General features: G+C 48.3%; 2 protein-coding genes across 2 annotated transcripts; one reads left to right on the top strand and one right to left on the bottom strand.

The window, feature by feature from the left end:
- The first annotated feature begins 12709 nt into the window (after positions 1-12709).
- LOC123162252 (desmethyl-deoxy-podophyllotoxin synthase-like) lies at positions 12710-14461 on the top strand. The gene is made up of 2 exons (XM_044580028.1): positions 12710-13633; positions 13708-14461. The coding sequence occupies exons 1-2, from the start codon at positions 12710-12712 to the stop codon at positions 14344-14346; spliced, it is 1563 nt and encodes a 520-aa protein (XP_044435963.1). The 3' UTR covers positions 14347-14461.
- A 1436-nt stretch (positions 14462-15897) lies between these two features.
- LOC123158587 (uncharacterized) lies at positions 15898-20162 on the bottom strand. Its single transcript, XM_044576503.1, has 5 exons — positions 20087-20162; positions 16328-16676; positions 16152-16231; positions 16016-16071; positions 15898-15904 (listed from the first exon to the last, which is right to left on the bottom strand). The coding sequence occupies exons 2-5, from the start codon at positions 16668-16670 to the stop codon at positions 15898-15900; spliced, it is 486 nt and encodes a 161-aa protein (XP_044432438.1). The 5' UTR covers positions 16671-16676; positions 20087-20162.
- Positions 20163-20411: the final 249 nt, after the last annotated feature.

The following is a 20411-nucleotide window of genomic DNA, read 5'->3' as shown; positions in this document are numbered from 1 at the left end:
CGTTTCGCGGAGAAAAAAATCAGAGAGAAAGTTTCATTGCGTTTTACGATACGGAGCCGCTGCCAAGCCCTAATCTCTCTTGGGAGGTCTGATCTGGAGTCCGTTCGGGGCTCGGAGAGGGGAATTTGTCGCCGTTGTCATCATCAACCATCCTCCATCATGAATTTCATGATGCTCACCGCCGTGCGTGAGTAATTCCATCGTAGGCTTGCTGGACGATGATGGATTGGATGAGATTTACCATGTAATCAAGTTAGTTTTGTTAGGGTTTGATCCCTAGTATCCACTATGTTCTGAGATTGATGTTGCTATGACTTTGCTATGCTTAATGCTTGTCACTAGGGCCCGAGTGCCATGATTTCAGATCTGAACCTATTATGAATATATGTGAGTTCTTGATCCTCTCTTGCAAGTATATAGTCACCTATTATGTGTTACGATCCGACAACCCCGAAGTGACAATAATCAGGATACTTCTCGGTGATGACCATAATTTGAGGAGGTCATGTATTCACTATGTGCTAATGCTTTGTTCCGGTTCTCTATTAAAAGGAGTCCTTAATATCCCTTAGTTTCCACTAGGACCCCGCTGCCACGGGAGGGTAGGACAAAAGATGTCATGCAAGTTCTTTTCCATAAGCACGCATGACTATATTCGGAATACATGCCTACATTACATTGATGAACTGGAGCTAGTTCCGTGTCACCCTACGTTATAGCTATTACATGAGAAATTGCATCCGACATAATTATCCATCACTGATCCAATGCCTACGAGCTTTTCACATATTGTGCTTCGCTTATTTACTTTTCCGTTGCTACTATTACAATTACTACAAAACTGCTATCGTTGCTTTTGCCACTCTTACCTTTATTGTCATACTACTTTGCTACAAAATACTTTGCTGAAGATACTAAGTTATCCAGGTGCGGTTGAATTGACAACTCAACTGCTAATACTTATGAATATTCTTTGGCTCCCCTTGTGTCGAATCAATAAATTTGGGTTGAATACTCTACCCTCGAAAGTTGTTGCGATCCCCTACACTTGTGGGTTATTAGCGCTTTACTAGAACTCTACTGACAATCATCATAAATATAGGTTGGTTAAGTGGCAGTCCATCTTCCGCCCCAAATCTCATGGGGGGGGCATTCTGAACACTTCCATCATGAATAAATGCCTTATTATCAAGTGGTGATGGAAAATCATGTCCACAGGGACTAGTACGATGTGGTTCCATATTCTGAAAGGCAAATATTTTCCCAATTGTAGCCCCATGTTTGCTTCATTCTTGGGTGGGTCCCTATTTTGGCGCGATTTAGAAAAAGTTAGAGATGTCTCCAGGGAACACGTCAAGTTTGTGGTTGGCAATGGTTCCTCGATGTGCTTTTGGCTCGACTGGTTGTTTGGTGACGCCCCTCTGGATGTCTTGTTCCTTGTTTTGTTTTCCTATTGTATGGATCCGAAGATCTCAATCTCTGAGCTCGCCGACGCGTGTTGGGACCTGGGTTTCAGAAGAGCCCTCTCTCCTGAAGAGTTGGGACACTGGCACCTTCTTGCTGCCTGCTTCACAATGCTCTCGGAGGAAGGGGATTCTGTCATCTGGCCTCATACTTCTTCTGGTGGATTCTCGGTCAAATCCCTCTACTTGCGGTTGATTTCTAGTTCCCCCATCAATGGATTCAAACCAGTATGGCTTGCTAGGGTGCCGCCCAAAATCAAGATCTTTATGTGGCAAGCTATCAGAGGCAAACTCCCGGCGGCTAACCAAATTAGGAGACGTAATGGACCTGGCTCGGCCCAATGTATTGTCTCTGCTTGGCCCTTGAGGATTCAGATTATATCTTTTTGGGGTGCATCCTGGCCAGGTTGGCCTGGTTGGCCTGGTGTTGTATACGATCTTGGATGGGGGCTCTCATGGGCCTATACCTCCTTTGCCGAGCTATGACCGCTGGATGCGAGCCTTACATGGCAAAATAGACATATTTTCTGGGTGGGGCTCTTGGGGCTATGTTGGGCGCCGTGGACTACTAGAAATAAATTCACTATTAAAAGTATTTTCCCTAACAGGCCGGCTGATTGCTTTTTCAAAATGATTATCGCTTGGAGCAGTGGAAATTATTGACTAAGGATGCAGATTGGGCCGCACTAGAGGACCTGATTTCTAGGGTATTGGAGCGGATTGGAGCGGATTCGATGAAAAGGGTCCTTATGAAGGGTAAATAGAAGTTGACAAAATCACATTATGGTTATTCGTAGGTAAGAAAACGTTCTTGCTAGAACCCAATTGCAACCACGTAAAAGATGCAACAACAATTAGAGGACGTCTAACTTGTTTTTGCAGCAATTGTCATGTGATGTGATATGGCCAGAAGTTGTGATGAATGATGAATGATATATTGTGATGTATGAGATCATGTTCTTGTAATAGGAATCACGACTTGCATGTCGATGAGTATGACAACCGGCAGGAGCCATAGGAGTTGTCTTTTTTTTGTATGACCTGCGTGTCATTGAAGAACGCCATGTAAACTACTTTACTTTATTGCTAAATGCGTTAGTCATAGAAGTAGAAGTAGTCGTTGGCATGACAACTTCATGAAGACACGATGATGGAGATCATGGTGTCATGCCGGTGACAAGATGATCATGGAGCCCCGAAGATGAAGATCAAAGGAGCTATATGATATTGGCCATATCATGTCACTACTTTATATAATTGCATGTGATGTTTATTATGTTTTATGCATCTTGTTTACTTAGAACGACGGTAGTAAATAAGATGATCCCTTACAACAATTTCAAGAAGTGTTCTCCCCTAACTGTGCACCGTTGCTAAAGTTCGTCGTTTTGAAGCACCACGTGATGATCGGGTGTGATAGATCCTTACGTTCACATACAACGGGTGTAAGACAGTTGTACACATGCAAAACACTTAGGGTTAACTTGACGAGCCTAGCATGTACAGACATGGCCTCGGAACACGGAGACCGAAAGGTCGAACACGAGTCGTATGGAAGATACGATCAACATGAGAATGTTCACCGACGATGACTAGTCCGTCTCACGTGATGATCGGACACGGCCTAGTCGACTCGGATCGTGTAACACTTAGATGACTAAGGGGATGTCAAATTTGAGTGGGAGTTCATTAAATAATTTGATTAGATGAACTTAATTATCATGAACTTAGTCTAAAATCTTTGCAAAATATGTCTTGTAGATCAAATGGCCAACGCTCATGTCAACATGAACTTCAACGCATTCCTAGAGAAAACCAAGCTAAAAGATGATGGCAACAACTATACAGACTGGGTCCGGAACCTTAGGATCATCCTCATAGCTGCCAAGAAAGCATATGTCCTTGAAGCACCGTTAGGTGACCCACCTGCTCTCCCAGCACTGCAAGACGATTTGAACGTTTGGCAGACACGTGCTGATGATTACTCCCTCGTTCAGTGCGGCATGCTTTACAGCTTAGAACTGGGGCTCCAAAAGTGCTTTGAGCATCACGGAGCATATGAGATGTTCGAGGAGCTGAAACTAGTTTTCCAAGCTCACGCCCGGGTCGAGAGATATGACATCTTCGACAAGTTCTATAGTTGTAAGATGGAGGAAAATAGTTCTGTCAGTGAGCACATACTCAAGATGTCTGGATTGCACAACCGTATGACCCAGCTGAATATTAACCTCCCTGATGAGGCGGTCATTGACAGAATCCTTCAGTCGCTCCCATCAAGCTACAAGAGCTTTGTGATGAACTACAATATGCAGGGGATGGTAAAGACCATTCCTGAAGTATTTTCTATGTTGAAGTCAGCAGAGGTTGAAATCAAGAAAGAACATCAAGTATTGATGGTCAATAAGACCACTAAGTTCAAGAAGGGCAAGGGTAAGAAGAACTTCAAGAAGGACGGCAAGGAGGTTGCCGCGCCTGGTAAGCCAGTTACCGGGAAGAAGTCAAAGAATGGACCCGAGCCTAAGACTGAGTGCTCTTATTGCAAGGGGAAGGGTCACTGGAAGCGGAACTGCCCCAAATACTTAGCGGATTAGAAGGCCGGCAACACTAAAGGTATATTTGATATACATGTAATTGATGTGTACCTTACCAGTACTCGTAGTAACTCCTGGGTATTTGATACCGGTGCCGTTGCTCATATTTGTAACTCACAGCAGGAGATGCGGAATAAGCGGAGACTGGCGAAGGACGAGGTGACGATGCGCGTCGGGAATGGTTCCAGGGTCGATGTGATCGCCGTCGGCACGCTACCTCTACATTTACCTACGGGATTAGTTTTGAACCTTAATAATTGTTATTTGGTGCCAAGTTTGAGCATGAACATTGTATCTGGATCTCGTTTAATACGAGATGGCTACTCATTTAAATCCGAGAATAATGGTTGTTCTATTTATATGAGAGATATGTTTTATGGTCATGCCCCGATGGTCAATGGTTTATTCTTAATGAATCTCGAACTCAGTGTTACACATATTCATAGCGTGAATACCAAAAGATGTAAAGTTGATAACGATAGTCCCACATACTTGTGGCACTGCCGCCTTGGTCACATTGGTGTCAAGCGCATGAAGAAGCTCCATGCTGATGGACTTTTAGAGTCTCTCGATTATGAATCATTTGACACATGCGAACCATGCCTCATGGGCAAAATGACCAAGACTCCGTTCTCCGGAACAATGGAGCGAGCAACCAACTTGTTGGAAATCATACATACCGATGTGTGCGATCCAATGAGTGTTGAGGCTCGCGGAGGATATCGTTATGTTCTCACTCTCACTGATGACTTGAGTAGATATGGGTATGTCTACTTGATGAAACACAAGTCTGAGACCTTTGAAAAGTTCAAGGAATTTCAGAATGAAGTAGAGAATCAACGTGACCGAAAGATAAAATTCTTACGGTCGGATCGTGGAGGAGAATATTTAAGTCACGAATTTGGTACACACTTAAGAAAATGTGGAATCGTTTCACAACTCACGCTGCCTGGAACACCTCAGCATAACGGTGTGTCCGAACGTCGTAATCGCACTCTATTAGATATGGTGCGATCTATGATGTCTCTTACCGATTTACCGCTATCATTTTGGGGATACTCTCTAGAGACAGCTACATTCACTTTAAATAGGGCACCGTCTAAATCCGTTGAGACGACACCGTATGAATTATGGTTTGGAAGAAACCTAAGCTGTCGTTTCTAAAAGTTTGGGGATGCGATGCTTATGTCAAGAAACTTCAACCTGAGAAGCTCGAACCCAAGTCGGAAAAATGCGTCTTCGTAGGATACCCCAAAGAAACCATTGGGTATACCTTCTACTTAAGATCCGAGGGCAAGATCTTTGTTGCCAAGAACTGATCCTTTCTGGAAAAAAAAGTTTCTCTCGAAAGAAGTAAGTGGGAGGAAAGTAGAACTCGATGAAGTACTACCTCTTGAACAGGATGGTAGTGCAGCTCAGGAAAATGTTCCTGTGATGCCTACACCAACTGAAGAGGAAAATAATGATGATTATCAAGGTACTTCTGATCAAGTTCCTAACTTCGTAGGTCCACAAGGACACGTTCCGCACCAGAGTGGTACGGCAACCCTGTCCTGGAAATCATGTTGTTAGACAACGGTGAACCTTCGAACTATGAAGAAGCGATAGCGGGCCCAGATTCCAACAAATGGCTTGAAGCCATGAAATCCGAGATAGAATCCATGTATGAAAACAAAGTATGGACTTTGACTGACTTGCCCGATGATCGGCGAGCGATAGAAAACAAATGGATCTTTAAGAAGAAGACGGACGCGGATGGTAATGTCACCATCTATAAAGCTCGACTTGTCGCTAAGGGTTATCGGCAAGTTCAAGGGATTGACTACGATGAGACTTTCTCTCCCGTAGCGAAGCTTAAGTCCGTCCGAATCATGTTAGCAATTGCCGCATACTATGATTATGAGATATGGCAGATGGACGTCAAAACGGCATTCCTAAACGGGCATCTTAAGGAAGAACTGTATATGATGCAGCCGGAAGGTTTTGTCGATCCTAAGAACGCTGACAAAGTATGCAAGCTCCAGCGATCCATTTATGGGCTGGTGCAAGCATCTCGGAGTTGGAACATTCGCTTTGATGAGATGATCAAAGCGTTTGGGTTTATGCAGACTTATGGAGAAGCCTGCGTTTACAAGAAAGTGAGTGGGAGCTCTGTAGCATTTCTCATATTATATGTAGATGACATACTTTTGATGGGAAATAATATAGAATTCTTGGACAGTATTAAGTCCTACTTGAATAAGTGTTTTTCAATGAAGGATCTTGGAGAAGCTGCTTATATATTAGGCATCAAGATCTATAGGAATAGATCGAGACGCCTCATAGGTCTTTCACAAAGCACATACCTTGATAAGATTTTGAAGAAGTTCAAAATGGATCAGTCCAAGAAAGGGTTCTTGCCTATATTGCAAGGTGTGAGATTGAGCTCGGCTCAATGCCCGACCACGGCAGAAGATAAAGAAGAGATGAGTGTCATCCCCTATGCCTCAGCCATAGGATCTATTATGTATGCCATGCTGTGTACCAGACCTGATGTAAACCTTGCCGTAAGTTTGGTAGGAAGGTACCAAAGTAATCCCGGCAAGGAACACTGGACAGCGGTCAAGAATATCCTAAAGTACCTGAAAAGGACAAAGGACATGTTTCTCATTTATGGAGGTGACGAAGAGCTTGTCCTAAAGGCTTACGTCGACGCTAGCTTCGACACAGATCTGGATGACTCTAAGTCACAAACCGGATACGTGTATATGTTGAATGGTGGAGCAGTAAGCTGGTGCAGCTGCAAGCAGAGCGTCGTGGCAGGATCTACATGTGAAGCGGAGTACATGGCAGCCTCGGAGGCAGCGCATGAAGCAATTTGGGTGAAGGAGTTCATCACCGACCTAGGAGTCATACCCAATGCGTCGGGGCCGATCAAACTCTTCTGTGACAACACTTGAGCTATTGCCCTTGCCAAGGAGCCCAGGTTTCACAAGAAGACCAGGCACATCAAGCGTCGTTTCAACTCCATCCGTGAAAATGTTCAAGATGGAGACATACATATTTGCAAAGTACATACGGATCTGAATGTCGCAGATCCGTTGACTAAACCTCTCTCGCGAGCAAAACATGATCAACACCAGAACTCTATGGGTGTTCGATTCATCACAATGTAACTAGATTATTGACTCTAGTGCAAGTGGGAGACTGTTGGAAATATGCCCTAGAGGCAATAATAAAAGGGTTATTATTATATTTCCTTGTTCATGATAATTGTCTTTTATTCAAGCTATAACTGTATTATCCAGAAATCGTAATACACGTGTGAATACATAGACCATAACATGTCCCTAGTGAGCCTCTAGTTGACTAGCTCGTTGGTCAACAGATAGTCATGGTTTCCTGACTATGGACATTAGATGTCATTGACAACGGGATCACATTATTAGAAGAATGATGTGATGGACAAGACCCAATCCTAAGCATAGCACAAGATCGTGTAGTTCGTTTTGCTAGAGCTTTTCCAATGTCAAGTATCTTTTCCTTAGACCATGAGATCGTGTAACTCCCGGATACCGTAGGAGTGCTTTGGGTGTACCAAACGTCACAACGTAACTGGGTGACTATAAAGGTGCACTACAGGTATCTCCGAAAGTGTCTGTTGGGTTGACACGGATCGAGACTGGGATTTGTCACTCCGTATGACGGAGAGGTATCTCTGGGCCCACTCGGTAATGCATCATCACAATGAGCTCAAAGTGACCAAGTATTTGATCATGGGATCACGCATTACGGTATGAGTAAAGTGACTTGCCGGTAACGAGACTGAACGAGGTATTGGGATACCGACGATCGAGTCTCGGGCATGTAACGTACCGATTGACAAAGGGAATTGTATACGGGGTTTGATCGAATCCTCGACATCGTGGTTCATCCGATGACATCATCAAGGAGCATGTGGGAGCCAACATGGGTATCCATATCCCGCTGTTGGTTATTGCCCGAGAACCGTCTCGGTCATGTCTACGTGTCTCCCGAACCCGTAGGGTCTACACACTTAAGGTTCGGTGACGCTAGGGTTGTATGAATATGAGTATGCAGCAAACCGAATGTTGTTCGGAGTCCCGGATGAGATCCTGGACATCACGAGGAGTTCCGGAATGGTCCGGAGGTAAAGATTTATATATAGGAAGTACTATTTTGGTCGCCGGAAAAGTTTCGCACTTTATCGGTATTGTACTGGGAGTGCCGAAAGGGGTCCGGGGGTCCACCGGGGGGGTCCACCTGCCCCGGGGGGCCACATGGGCTGTAGGGGGTGCGCCTTGGCCTATATGGGCCAAGGGCACCAGCCCCAAGAGGCCCATGCGCCAAGGAGACTTGGAGAGGGGAGAGTCCAAAGAGGGGAAGGCACCTCCGAGGTGCCTTGGGGAGGATGGACTCCTCCCCCCCTCTTGGCCGCACCCCTTGCTTGGAGGAAGGGGCAAGGCTGCGCCCTCCCCCCTCTCTTGCGCCTATATAAAGGGAGGGGAGGGAGGGGTGGCCGCACCCAATAAGCCCTGGCGCCTCCCTCCTCCCTGCAACACCTCCTCCTCCTCCCGTAGTTGCTTAGCGAAGCCCTGCCGGAGTTCTGCTGCATCCATCACCACGCCATCGTGCTGCTGGATCTTCATCAACCTCTCCTTCCCCCTTGCTGGATCAAGAAGGAGGAGACGTCATCCGCTCCGTACGTGTGTTGAACGCGAGGTGCTGTCCGTTCGGCACTAGGTCATCGGTGATCTGAATCACGGTGAGTACGACTCCATCAACCCCGTTCCATTGAACGCTTCCGCACGTGATCTACAAGTGGTATGTAGATGCAATCACTCTCCCATGACTCGTTGCTAGATGAACTCATAGATGGATCTTGGTGAAACCGTAAAAAAAATTTTAATTTTCTACAATGTTCGCCAACAATCGTCTCGTTCGTTAACAGATTCTTGGAAGAGCTATCTTTGCTAGGGGAAAGCCGGGTAGTCCAACATGCAGCGGCTCAGCCACCTCCAGCAAGAAGTGCAGCGAGGCGACCAAGAGCACCACCCCCTCAACATGTAAAGTTCAACGTTGATGCTGGCATCGGGAAGGGTAGAAGAGGAACGGCAGCCGCGGTGTGCCGAGATAATGAAGGGAACTTTCTGGGTAGTTCAGCTATTGTGATTTCTGGAGTGGACGATCCGGCGACAATGAAGATGATTGCATGCCGTGAGGCTCTTTGTGCTGAAGATCTCCAAGTTACTCAATTTGTAATAGCCAGCGACTCCAAGCAAGTGATCCAGGACATCAGCCAGGGTACTTTGTGCAGTTATGCAGCTATTACCAGCGAAGTCAGGGCTAGAGCTCTATCCTTTTCTTGTAAATTTGTTTTTGAAGGTCGTGCCAACAACTATGAGGCACATAGTTTAGCTAGGTTTTCCCTTAACCTTGCATCGGGTCGTCATGTGTGGCTGGGCCAGCCCCATGACACAACTTGTATCCCACCATCTGTGGACTTTGATGAATAAATTTTGGCCAAACCCTCAAAAAAAAGTGAGTGCACTTTTTGCTTAATTTTTTTATCGGGCATATTCAAATACTTTTTAAAATATTCATATATTTTTTATCCTAACTCAAAATCTAACATGTTGTATATGAAAATTTCTCAGAAAAATGTGGATTTTAAATATGCTATCCTCTTGCATGGTAATCATTTCTAAAAATTTGATTTAGGATTCAATCTTAACTAGTGCCTTCTTTATATGTGGTATTTTGAAAATGACTATTATATATCTTCCTATACCATTTAAATTGGCGCAAAAGCTATTATTAGCACCATACGGGATGTTGATTCCAATGGGCTACCATATGCTAAAGGTTACAACAAGTATATAATTATCCTCTCTATTTCACACAGTGCACAATAACTAACCCATATATGATGATGTACACTAAACTACTAATATGTTTGCAACACTAAAGTATTAATATATTTGCAACTAAATTAAATCTTGACTTAGATTACAGTTGCAAACACATATATCAGCAAGAAAAAATAATGCTCGTATGCACAAGTTATCGTTGAATACTAAAATGTACTTCTCTATTTTCATCCTAATGCAATATTTGTTGGGAATCACTATGGAGGAACGACAACAAAGGCGTAAAAAGATAGCGGTGACTAGGTCGATATTTTGGTTGTCTAATAAATTGAAAACACCTTGAGTACACTAAAAATCATTCCACCTTTATATTTTTGCACAACACCATTTATCTTGTTGTTTGTCGTGCAACATCGTAAAAGATTTCAAAGAATTTGTTGATGTCGTCGAGTGTGTATATGAGGAGTCATTTTTCTCCCAGTGCAACACACAGGCATGTTTGCTATTATTGACAAAATAAGGAAGTAGCGTGGTTGGATTGCTGTAACCGAAAGGACGGTAATAAAACCATTTGCAGAATACTCCGTCCCAAAATAAATTTCTCAATTTTATACTATCTTTAGTGCAAACTTGTATTAAAGTTGAGACATTTATTTTTGGGACAGAGGGAGTATGTTCTATGGGATCACCTATCTATTAGGTACCAGATGAAAATGTTTCGCTCAGTTGATTTTTTGGTTAGCCGTTGGATCAATCTTCCACCCGCGGGTCAGTGCTTACCCCCCCCCCCCCCCCCCCCCCTCATGCCGCCCACCTAACCCGCCCCAACCACTTGCCTCTGCCTCTACGGCCGGCTGGTGCTGATACACGCCATCTTGCCGCCACGTCCTCCTCCCAACATCCACCACTGCCATTCCTTGTCACCGCCACGACCATCCTCCTGTAAGCCCCATCAACCTGTAGCAACTCTTACTGCCCCCTCACCCCTAGGACCCACACTCGTCATGTTTTGGACTCGCTCCTGCCGGCTCCTGCTCGTGCATGGCTTGGCTTCGTCGTGGCCGGCGCTCCTCATGCCGTCCCCGCCCAGGTTCTCGCATAAAGAGGAAATCAACTAATGCAAAAGAAAAAAAGGTACTTGAAGTTTAGCAAGTGTGATGTTTAATGGGTGTGGCTAGGCCTTAGGCAAGTGACATAACGGATAAAAAGAAAAAAAATGCAAAAGAAAATTTTGCACGAATCTTCACGGAAGATCTCACGAATATAGCATCGAGTAAGATTTAGTTAAGTCTCTGAGATTTAGCAACCCAATGTTTATGTAGAATTGCACGCACCAGAATGTTCACCCAAAAGCTCAGGCTGATTGGGGAAAGGAGGGCAATGCATTTATACGTCAACACTTTCTCTCATGTGTGGCTCCCTCAGGCCTAAACGTAGACCGAAAGCAGGCTGTAATTTGTAAGTTTTAAATTGCGCTAGCTGGAGCTTGAATTCAAGACCTCGTTGATTGTGTGTTGTTTGAGCCTCGTGAGCGTATATATAGAAGTACATGACCATCATAAAGTACAAGAAGAGCTAGACCACATCCTAGTCTATCTTATCTTTCCTAAATAATCACGATACTCAAGACCCCCCCCCCTCCTCTCTATTACTCTACATGGCATCAGAGCCAATAGGCCTTGAGTTAAGGACCCGGCTGGCGACATAGCGGTAGCCCGTGCGTCGGTGCAGCCGCGGGGAGAACTAGTGACGTTGTGGTCCGACGGGGTGACGCAAAAGTGGCCCATTTGCTTGATCTGTGGAGGGGCGCATTTGACTCGGGGACAATCTTCACGGGATCTGTGGAGGCACCCGCAAGCGACTGGCCTGGTCGGTCGTGTGGTGTGGATAGGGCGTATCGCAGGTGGGCAGGTGATCAATCAGATCGGCCGCAAGGTCGGGGACGCTACAGTGATGAGGTCAAAGTCACGGAGTTCGAGCAGAAGCAGGAGAGTACGACCGGCATGGGACGACGTGCGCACGTGCTCATCAAGCGTCGGCGCCTGAGCGGCCACGCAGCACCGGCGCCCGAGCAGCAAAGCCTGAGTGGCCAAAGCAGCAGCGACGCCCGAGTAGCCAGGCCCGAGCGGCGAGCACTGTGCCGTGTGTGAGGTGGAGGCGGTTGGTGATGAAGGAGTCCCGTTCGGTGCAGGGCGGCGACGTCCGGCGCAGAGTGACGGGCGACAGACGCGCGGACTGCGGTTGTGACAAGCCGCCTTGTCGCGCGAGGCCGCCGGGTGGCCGCGCCGGTATCGGATTAGAGGAGCGCAACGTCAACGGGTGCGTCGGGTGACACAAACTGATCTTATATCAGAAAACCAAAAAGAAACGTTGATGAAGACGACTGGTGTCAAAGAAAAGAATCCGGATAAAGGATCAGGAAAAGACTCTCTAAGATGGCCGATCAATACGACCGGTCGACGAACCGTTGGTACGGGCGGCGAGGCCCCGGTGGCGATCATAGAGATCGACCGTCTTGAGGGCGGCGCGGTGTGAAAGTGGCAACGACGGCTAGGGTTTTGGATCAGGTAGGATGATATCGTGTAGAATTGCAAGGACCAGCCTGTTCATCCGAAAGCTCGAGATGATGAGAAAAGGAGGGCAATGCATATAAACGTGAACAGTTTAATTGCCGTGCAAAATTGATACGTATCTGAGTCGACATTGACATGGTACCATCATGCACGTGCTGCTGCTGCTATATATAGTATCATGTATGTAGAAACTTCGGACTCTCCAGGCAGCCATGGCGCAACAAGATCAAGACGTCATGTACTACAACAATTACCTCTTCCTCCTGCTGCCCATGGTCCTGCTCCTCATCGTCAAGTTCAGGCTGCCGCGCAAGCACGGGGGCAAGAACCTGCCCCCGGGGCCATGGCGGCTGCCAGTCATCGGCAGCCTGCACCACCTCGTCGGCGCGCTAGCGCTACCACACCGCGCCCTGCGTGACCTCGCCCGTGCGTACGACGCCCCGCTCATGCTGCTCCATCTAGGAGAGCTGGAGGTCACCGTGGCTTCGTCAGCCGGCGCGGCAAGCGAGATCATGAAAACCCACGACGCGGCATTCGCCACACGGCCGCGGACCGCCACCATGCGCGCGCTCACGAGGGACGGCCTCGGCATCGCCTTCGCGCCTCACGGTGAGCACTGGCGGCAGGCCCGGAAGCTCAGCACAACCGGGCTGCTCGGCGCGCGGCAGGTCCGGTCCCAACGGGGAGCACGCGAGGTCGAGACAGCCGCCCTGGTGGCCACTGTTGCGTCGTTGTCGTCGGCGTCAGGGCCCATGAACGTCAGCTTCCTCCTCTCCGCCTACATCACAGACGTGGTGACGCGCACGGTGCTGGGCCACCGCATCGGGGCTCTCCGCGACGAGTTCTTGGAGCGCCTCGACGAGGGCGTCAAGCTGGTCGTCGGGTTCAGTCTCGCAGACCTGTTCCCATCGTCGCGCCTTGCGCGCGCATTCAGCGGGGCGTTGCGCCGCGCGGAGCTGCTCAGCCGCGAGATGAGCCAGCTCATGGACCGCATCACCGAGGAGCACCGTGCGAGGAGGATGTCAGCCGGCACCAGGGACGAGGAAGAGGACCTCCTGGACGTGCTACTCCGGATCCAAGCGGATGGTGGCATCGACGGGCCTCTCGACAACAGAACCATCCGTGCCATAATCACCGTAAGATTGACCTGTGTGTCTAGATGAAATTCTTTCAGCCTCTCGATTCATGAAGTTATGTTATTTTTTTGCAGGATATGTTTGCGGCAGGGAGTGAGTCCACATCGACAACGATAGAATGGGCGATGGCGGAGCTCATGCGAGCCCCCGCTGCGCTCCTGAGGGCACAGTCGGAGGTGCGCGGCACCTTCGCCGGAGAGAGCCGGGTCCGTGAGGAGGCCCTGCCGGAGCTGCACTATCTACATCTAGTAATCAAAGAGACCCTCCGTCTACACCCGGTGGCGCCGCTGCTCCTCCCCCGGGAGTGCCTAGAGCCCCGACGTGTTCTTGGTTACGATGTGCCCAAGGGCGTCATGGTGCTCATTAACGCATGGGCGATCGGCCGGGACACGGCGAGCTGGGGCGCCGACGCCGAGGAGTTCAGGCCCGAGAAGTTCGAGGAGGCCGGTGCCGCGGCGCCGGACTTTAGGGGAACCAACTTCGAGTTTGTGCCCTTCGGCGCCGGCCGGAGGATGTGCCCTGGGATAACGTTCGGGTTGGCTGTCCTGGAGCTTGCGCTGGCGAGCCTTCTGTTCCATTTCGACTGGGAGCTCCCTGCCGGCAGCTCGGGCGAGCTGGACATGGCGGAGGCTGTCGGGGCGGCGGTGAGGAGGATGAGCGACCTGCGGCTGCATGCCACCGTTCGTGTGCCCGTGCCTGGTCCTACTCTATAGATATTGAATCATGTCATACTATCTGCATACTGTATCCTTGTCTTGTACTCCTACTACAGTTTCTTCAGTACTTCACTAAAAATAAAATGATCCAGCAGCAGAAAACCTTTCCACATCTATGGTTCTGTATCACTGAAAATCAAAATGATGTGCGTGTGTATGTGATAATGTGATGTGCTGATGATAAATAGTTGAATCACTTATGATAAACAGTTGTGCATGTGTATTTGGTCTGTTTCATGTTATGTGGTGATGATAAATAGTTGTGCGTCTGTATTTGGACTCTTTCCTTTACACTAGATGACCCGTTGCGCCCATGGCGCAAAGGCCAAGCGTAAGCCAGGTATTGGAGGACTTGTTGGCATTTTTTATTAACAAATTATAATAATGTGCGTTCATTTTTTCCGGCGAGCAAATAAACTAACTATAATATTTGTAGGCAGTCCTCTCTCGATAGTTGGGAGTTTTTTCCAGCGAATAAATAAACAAACTATAATTAAGTTACCAGAGTTCACTACGATCTGCTGGTAAGTAAAAATTTGGGAATAGCGATCATACATTTTTTTAAGTATTATTATCTTATCAAATTTGGGAAATGTAGACCTTAAGTAAAAAAAATGAAAGTAAGACTCCGCCAGCCTCATTAAAACTAAGAAGGCTCCTCATCCACCTCATTAAAGCTGAAAAGGCACTCTTCGGCCTAAGAGGGGGCATACTTTTGAAAATTTTGAATTAGGACATACATTTTCCCAATTTGTTAACATAAGCTCTAGAACAGTTAATATTGCATTGGGAATAGCAGATACAGTAGGTGATTGAGTGAACAATTTTACAGTAGATTGAAACAGTCATTCGAGAGAGGGTACAGCAAAAGAGGTCTAATAGTGTTATCCACGGAATATGAAAGTTGCTCCGTTCGGATTTAAACAGGGAAAAGTATGAACGGAGTTTTGGCTTGTCTCTATGACTGCCAAAACCGGGATTGCAAACATGCAAGTAACATAGCAGTAGACTGTTTAAAAGGGTGTTGTAGGAAGACAGCGGTGGCCATGCAGCGTTCACTTGTTCTTGCAGGCTTCAAAGTAGCGACCGAGAAGGTAGTAAAGGCCAAAACAACCTGAGGAAAAATACAGGAATATTCATAAGGTAAGAGCTCAACATGGTACCGGAAATTAAGTTTATAGGAGGAAAAATTGCTACTGCAGCAAAGCTTATTATACATGCAGCCTATCAGTTATGGGCAGAAGGCGTGGACATGAATACATGTATGAGCTGATATGAGAGGCAGAAGATAAAAGTAAAGCAGTGAAAAGATTATTAGTTGCGTGAATAGACATATATACCACACATAGACGCTCATTCTGAAGCGCAGATTGCTTAGGGACCTATCATTGTTTTATGAAATGGTTGATGCAGCAGCAGCAGTAGTGGCAATCCTGAAATTATGAAGTTTTCAATAAAAGGCAATACATTAGTAATGCGTATTTATATTCTATATGAATATAAATAGAAGGCCAACAAGACAAAACAATGAATGCGAGGCAGAAAAATTCAGAAGCTGAATTGCGTTGGGGTTGATAACAGCAAATTTGTTATGGTTCATGCGTCTATTTCCAATCTGGATAAATAGTCATAGCGTTTTATGTCTCACTGTATAGATATAGTGTACCTGTTGGCAGGTGCAGCAGTACAAGCATCTGGATCAACATCAGCAAGTGCAGGGGCCTGTGACAGGGATATGTTGATCACTCGGAATCATCAAAAGAAAAATCAACAACAATAAAAGAGAAAGCTGGCGTGGCCACCTGATCATCGTTCTTCTCCTGCCAAACAAGGATATGTGCATGGGGCACCCCCGTTTTCTGGAACTCCACGGTGTGGACAACTGCAAAGCAGCAGGGTAAATGTAAAACAGGGAAAAGTAACGACATGTGGGTAAGAAAAAATGAATTGGAGGAAGAAAAGGTACTGGGCATAGTACCAGCAAGCACTGTCCCAAACACTTGCCCAGTCCTGACTATGTGCAGGTAGTCAAGGAGCTTCATCTGATGGATTTGAATGGTAATATCAGCTCTATTGACTGCTTTTTGCCCATGTTCAAGGGTCTCAATTATCTCAGGCCACTCTGGATCACATGCCAAGGTTGTGGATATATCAGGCGAGCCATGGACTTGCGAAACAGCCACTGCATCGTGGAAATCTTCAGTCATACAGCGAAGCCCACCCGCAAAAGACGGCATCATGTTCTTCTTAACAACCTCCGGTCCGCCAACCTTGTCAAGCCCAGCAGCATCAACAACAGGCTGGAGCCTTTTAATGCGCATGTCGCCCTGAAGATTTTTGGAAAGGTTCTTAGCCGAAATGTGGGAAGATCACAAGGCAGCAGATCACCAGAGTCAGCAAAGCATGAGCAAAATTACAAGCAAAGATGACAGGACAGCAAGCAATTTTCGCCTAACAGAGGCGCATGGGAAAAGTATTATAAGAAGAATTTCAGCAAGCAGGAAGAAAGATAGAACATAAATATATTACACTGGTCTTAGATAGCACAATAAATTCCATACTTATACATAACGAGAGAGCAGTTTGAGACTGAGACAGTTCTTTATGTGAGGCTATAAACACAGAGTTTCACATTTTATTTAGACAACCTAGTAGACCCAACATAATAACAGACTGGCCCTTTCTAGAAATAAGCAAGGCCTGATGATGAAGCCACTTCTTGATTAACTCAGTGAGCTTAACACAGTGTGCTCATGGGGATCGCACGTAATGAGCGTAGTCATCATCCATTTCTTCATGGTAGTCTTCATCGGTCTCTTCATCAGAAAGCCCATAGTAGACTGGATCAGCCACATCATCCTCTGAGTACATACCCTTTTCCTCTAGCGAGACATGTGCTGCGGCTGTAGTGTTTTGTTGAGCAACAACTGCGTCTTGAATCTCTAGAACAGCCTGCTTTATAGCAGAAAGAGACATGGAGGCAGCAGGGTCCAAGGCAACGGCAGCAAGTCCATGAGTTTTGGTTGATGCAGCATGAACTTCTTCCAGATAAAGGGACGACCTTTCTTTCATTTTTTTCCATGTATTCAATGCCTAGATCGGCTGCGCGATACATTGATGCCTCCCCATTCACACATATAGGGCTTAACTTTTTAACCCGGCGTTTTGAGGCTCCGTAACGCTCCTTTGTACAGTGAAATTGAACTTGCGACCTATACCCGCCTTGCTCAAGCAGACTCACATGGTAGACTGCTTTAGGAATCCCAAGCTTCTCAAACATGGCCTCAGCCAAAGATGTTGTGGATAGCTCGACCAACTCCATCAAGACGGTTTCAAAAGACAGATCGAGGGGAGCTGGCGCAAGATATAAATACAGTGTATATAAAGAACAATGAATGTACATTACTTATGCATAGCTATATATGCATTAACTCTGTAGTTTCTTAAGATGGAATCAAACAAGCTGGAAAAGAACATGCTTAATATGCCAGAATCAAGGAAAGGCAATAAATTATATATTTTGTTGGTTTTATGAAAATACATTACTTTTAGGTATATGATGGCACAGAAATCATATCCCATCGCACATGGAGAGGAATCAAACATGTCTTCATCCACATGAACTATAGACAGGGCTGGATCTGGATCTGAAACAGAGGAACCAACCTGACAGTGAACCTGCATTTAGTATCTTCTTAAAAGGTATGAGCAAGCAAAAAACAAAAGTACTGGAACTTAGAACTGCACCAGGAAGAACCGAGCCAATCAATAATGTAACATCACAACTCTATTTGTTTCTTAGGGCATCTCCAGCCGCGCCCCAGGAAGGCCTTCCCAGGCGATTTTTTCGCGCCGGCGCTGAAAAAACGGCCCAGTCGCGCCCCCAGGAGCCCGATTTTCGCCGGCTTGGGCCGAAAACAACGCCGGCGGACCCAGCCCGAACCCGGCGCGCTGGGGGGCGCCCGGGGGCGCCGGGGCGAGCTGTTTTGGCGCGAAAAAGACGCGGGCCAGCCGCGTCAGCGACTCCGCGCCTCGTCTTCCCCCAACGGCCTTGGTTCCCGCGGGGAATCAATGGCAAGGCTGCCGCCGGTCAGCCTTGCCATTGATTCCTCACGGGCGGCACTTCACGGGGCGGCGCGCCGACGCCTCCCTTCCCTCGCACGCGTACACACGACGCGCGGTCCGGCTATAAAAGCCAGCGGCCTCCACTCGCCTGTGTCCAGACCAGCCCCCCTCGCCGCCGTCCAACCCCTCCCTCTCCCGAGCGCCGCCCTCCGGCCTCTCCCTCTACCTCTCCCGAGCCCACCCCGCCCCGCCGTCGCCATGGCAGAACGCTTCCCAGGAGACGAGGCGGCGGCCAACGGCTTTGGTCGCCGTTCGTTCCGCGAACAGGAGTCCTGGCTCCTGTTCCAGGCGAACATCCCGGCACCGCCGGACATGCGCGCCGGGCCATCGGGGTGGAGGCTCAGCGCCGTGGGAGTACCCATTCCCCCGTTGCCCGACGCCGTGGCGAAGCCGAAGTACTTCGCCGAGGAGGTCGAGATCGTGCGCACGTCCCTCACCGACGCCGAACTCTCCCTCCCCCAGTACGCCGCCGACAACCACGCGGCCTGGGCGGCGTATTTCGAGCGCCGCCAGCAACAGCGTTTGGCGTCCACCAACGGCGCGCCGGTGGTCGGCGGCCGGCAGAACAGCGAGGGGCGCCACCTCTGGTGGGGCGTCCCCGCCCGCACTTTCGAGGGCGTGCTCACGTACCTCGAGGGTGGCAACGACCCGCCGTTGGCGTACCCCCCGGCGCAGCACCGACGCGTCGGGCCATGGGCGCCAAGGAGGTTCGAGTCCTCCTCCTCTTCTTCTTCCTCCCGATCCTCGTCGCACTCCTCCGGCACTCCGGCCCTGCTTGGCGTCAAGGCCGAGCCCGCGGCGGAGTCGCCGCTCGGCCGGCGCACTCGCAGCGCCGGCATCGTCATCAACGAGGGCGGCCGGCGTGCCTCGTCCTCGTCGGCTCCTTCGTGCTTCGTCAAGCCAAAGACGGAGCCGGGGCTGGCGCCGGTGAAGACGGAGCCGGGGCTTGCGCCGGTGAAGGCGGAGTTCGACGACGACGACGCGGCCCTGTAATGGGCGCGCCAGGACTCCATTGCGATGGAGAAGGCGCGCCGGGAGAAGGTGAAGGAGTGCCAGCGCGCCGCCCTGCGCCGCTTCGAAGAGCGCCGACGCGGCCGCGATGAAGACGGGGTCGTCGTCCTACGCGACAGCGACGACGACGACGACGACGCGCCGCCGCCAGTCCGCCATGGCGACGCCGGTCCAGCAGGGGCGCCCGCGTCAAGGAGGAGAAGGCCGCCGCCGACGACGATGGCGGCGACGACTTCAGCGCCTTTCTTTTTTAGATTAGGTTAATGTCATGAAAATGGCGAATTTCGCCGAAATTTGCCATGTTTAGAGAAAATTTGCCATGTTTAGCCGAAATTTAACTAGTTTTTATCATAACTTCGCCGAACGTCTCATCTTTTTTTTGAATACGCGCCTAGGGGCGGCCCTGGGGGCCGACTCGCCCAGGGCCATTTTTTGCGCCGGCTCACCCCCAGGCGGCGCTTTTTGACGCCCCCTGGGGGGCCAACGGCTGGAGATGCCCTTAACAGGTAGAATTTCCTTGCTGGCACGGAGATGAAGTCAAACTCATTGCTTCTGTCATATGAGCTGAAGTAATTGAATGGAACATGCCATGAGTCTTTACCTCTTGGTTTTAGCGGGGTCGGGAAGGAGGCTGTTTGAATCTTCAGTAGCTGTAGCTTCATTCTCCTGGCCGACCTGTTTATTTGACGCCATCAAATATTATTCTATATGAAGCATGATTTGTACAGAACAGAAATGATATTTGCATGTCAAACATAGGTATGTACATTTGGCATGGATACAGGTTGAACAACATTTCCAGCAGGAACAACTTCTTCAGTCTGGGTAGCCAACTTGGGAGCAAAGCCAGATAGCTCTGCACCCTTAACTTAGAGAGCTCAAGAACAAGTTTGCGGCGAGCGCTTTTTGGACATGGTGCTTTGCTG

Source organism: Triticum aestivum, chromosome 7B (genome assembly GCF_018294505.1).
Source record: "Triticum aestivum cultivar Chinese Spring chromosome 7B, IWGSC CS RefSeq v2.1, whole genome shotgun sequence".
Taxonomy (NCBI): Eukaryota; Viridiplantae; Streptophyta; class Magnoliopsida; order Poales; family Poaceae; genus Triticum; species Triticum aestivum.
Note: the sequence above shows the minus strand (reverse complement) of the source record. Positions and strands in the feature narration are given on the sequence as shown.

Excerpts from the sequence above, each read along its gene's own strand:
- LOC123158587 (XM_044576503.1), bottom strand. The coding sequence starts at position 16,670 with ATGCGCATTAAAAGGCTCCAGCCTGTTGTTGATGCTGCTGGGCTTGAC. Across the intron at positions 16,232-16,327 it reads GTTTGGGACAGTGCTTGCTG|TTGTCCACACCGTGGAGTTC; the intron begins GTACTATGCCCA and ends GCTGCTTTGCAG. Across the intron at positions 16,072-16,151 it reads AGGAGAAGAACGATGATCAG|GCCCCTGCACTTGCTGATGT; the intron begins GTGGCCACGCCA and ends TCCCTGTCACAG.
- LOC123162252 (XM_044580028.1), top strand. The coding sequence starts at position 12,710 with ATGGCGCAACAAGATCAAGACGTCATGTACTACAACAATTACCTCTTC. Across the intron at positions 13,634-13,707 it reads CCATCCGTGCCATAATCACC|GATATGTTTGCGGCAGGGAG; the intron begins GTAAGATTGACC and ends ATTTTTTTGCAG.